General features: G+C 32.0%; 1 protein-coding gene across 1 annotated transcript in view; it reads right to left on the bottom strand.

Moving 5' to 3' along the window:
* Positions 1 to 2,803, bottom strand: part of SAMTOR (S-adenosylmethionine sensor upstream of mTORC1) — a 114,686-nt gene that overhangs the window by 102,585 nt on the left and 9,298 nt on the right. The window contains exon 2 of the mRNA XM_019634040.1: positions 2,617 to 2,758. Within this exon, the coding sequence (XP_019489585.1) occupies positions 2,617 to 2,758 (142 nt within the window). The remainder of the gene's footprint in view (positions 1 to 2,616; positions 2,759 to 2,803) is intronic.

Here is a 2,803-nt window from a genome sequence, read left to right as displayed (position 1 = left end):
TATGTTTCTCTGTGTAGAGTTAGAAAAGATCGATTCTTTTATTAAATGTACAACTATACTTTTATATTGTGTTTGCTTCTAGTTTTTAATACTTCACATGACAAAATTTTATTATTTTTTGAAGGAAATCTTATGTAAAACTCTTCAAGCTAACCAGTCAACAAAATCTTAGCAGGGTAATGTCACTAAGGCTTATCTCACGTTCCAAATTCCTACAAAGTTGTAAGTATAGTAACCTGAAACAAATTTTGTCAACCCATTTTAGCTTTCAAAGTAAAAATGCTTTCATAGAATTGACAACACAGGAAGGAATTACATATAACCCAAGCTAGAATTACAGATAAGTCAAGTTTCAAAATTCAATATTGTTTTGAAGACTTTTCCCCCCAACCTACTTTTAAGTTTAAAGTAAAACTCCTCTTGGGATTACTTCCCATAGTAAAATCTTTTTACCATATTTTGCCACTGTTTTTCTTCAGCAGTTTGACCTAAAAATGACCTCTTTCAGAATACATGCAGATACAATAACGATAAAAACATATATCTAAGGAAAAAGAAAGAAGAGTGAAATATGAGGCAGGTTCATTATCCATGTGGAAGGTACAAGCAAATACTCCTATGAGAATACTCCTCTGAGAATATCTAAGTCCATTAAAGAAATAATGTCTGAGAGCTTGCCTTATGTACTGGAATGCCAATTTAAAAGCAGTGCTGCTAACAGCCAAGAATGATGGTCTTAAATAGTGATGGTGCTGATTCCCTGAATGGATTACATTATTATTTTGTGTTACAAGGAAAGTATTTCATTCAGCAATATACCTCATTTTGTATTTCTTAGCTTGAGGGAAAAAAATGCATGTTCTGTCATATTTATAAGCATTTTCTCTCTAGAACCAAATAACAATAAAAAAAAATTCCAAACATTTTAATTCCAACATCCTATTTCCCATTATTCTGGCCCCTTCCTATAGTCCCCCAACTCTCCACAATTCTGATTCCACAATCGATATCATATTTTCGCTGCTCCCCGCCCACCTCAAATTCAACACCCTTCTCACATATCATCATAATCACCAGTATGTCCACCATCATCTGTCCCTCTCTTAAGTCATTATACTCATTTGAGCTTTGATCCTACACTGTCCTATCCATTCACTTCCTCACTCTCCAAGTAAAACTGTTTTGCTTTAACTCTTGTGCCTTGATTATTGCCTCCTAACTGGTTTCCTTTATCTTATATACTTGCCGTTCCTATATCTTAACACAATTAATTCTTAATGAATTCTTGACACATTTTAAAAGGCTAATAAAATCCTGTCACTCCTCTACTTAAAAGCATTGAATGACTTCTCATCTCATGCAGAATAAAAGCCAATTGTCTTTACAATGGTCCAGAAGACCCTAGAAAATTTTATTTTCTACCATGCTCCCACCTTCCATTCGCCTCTAGGACCCCGGGGGTCTCCTTGGTATTTCTGAAACATGCCAGCATGCCACTGCCTTAAGGTCCTTGGACTTGTTAGGGCTTGCTTTCTCACTTCCTTTGGGTCTTTTACACATATCATTTCGATGAGGCCTTCTCTGTCTTCCCTACTTAAAACTTCTATTTTTCCTTACTTTATTTTCCTCATGACACTTACCATTTCTGACCTAATATATATTTAATTTACATATTGTTTCTTGCTTCTACCTCCCACTAGCATGTAAGCTCCATGAGAGCAAGGATTTTGTCCACTTGGTTGATTGTTGTATTCCCTCTGTCTATGATGCGAATAGCACAAAGGAGACAACATTAAAAACTATTTATTAAATGAGTAAATAAAAAAAGTAAGTTAAATACATATTTTTCTCTGGATCATTGTTGAATGAATGAAATAGGCTCTATTACATAATTTTAAAATGAGGTTAACACAGAAATTTTGAATAAACAATAACTGAAATGAACTATAAACCTGAGGTTATCGTAAATTTATTGTCCATGCAGAAAGATAATGCTTTGTGTTCTGGGAATTCATTTTAAAATTCACGTGATATACATATTCATTCTTATAATTTTACCATTTTGAGAGAATTGATCAGCAATATTTCATTTTTCTGATGTTTTTAATATTAGAATCTATACTATGAGAAAATAAACATTATCCAAAATTAATATAGTGCTGGAATACCCTGAATAACCTATCAAAATTTAGGATTTTACAACTTTTAAGATGTTTCCAAATTCTAAATTATAGAAAAGTGCTCACTTTTGCTTGAATTCAAATATGAATATTTACCCAAAGAAACGTCTATACTATAACTAATTAATGATAAGTAGTGTTAAATCTAATATTTTATCATAGTAATGTTTAAGTATATTAAATGTATTTAAAGCTATACTTTTAAAAAGTTGACACAGGAAATTTACAGTTATGTCAAAGAAAAACATTTTGATTAAAAAAAGATGAATGAAATAAACCTAGGGAAAGTGAAACAAGGTGGGAGAAGTTGTTTAAAAGACATCATCTGTTTTAAAGCACTTATGCTGGTACAATAAATTACACAAAGCATTTTATAAATTTGAGATTGTCAACAATACATTTAAAACCAAAAATGTCAGTTCATAAAAACACTCACCTACAACACCATTCAATACGACCTTCGCCCTCACAAGTTTTTGCCCAATGATTATCTGCCAAATTTTTCATTGCAACAGCATATTCACAAAGTGTTTCCTCATCCTCACAATGTTCTCGCCAGATCTTATCAAAATCTCCCACTAAAAACAAGGAAAAAAATGAATTAAGTTAACTTTACTTAAAAA

Source organism: Hipposideros armiger, unplaced genomic scaffold (assembly GCF_001890085.2).
Source record: "Hipposideros armiger isolate ML-2016 unplaced genomic scaffold, ASM189008v1 scaffold_1483, whole genome shotgun sequence".
Taxonomy (NCBI): domain Eukaryota; kingdom Metazoa; phylum Chordata; class Mammalia; order Chiroptera; family Hipposideridae; genus Hipposideros; species Hipposideros armiger.
This window is presented reverse-complemented; position numbering and strand designations above follow the sequence as displayed.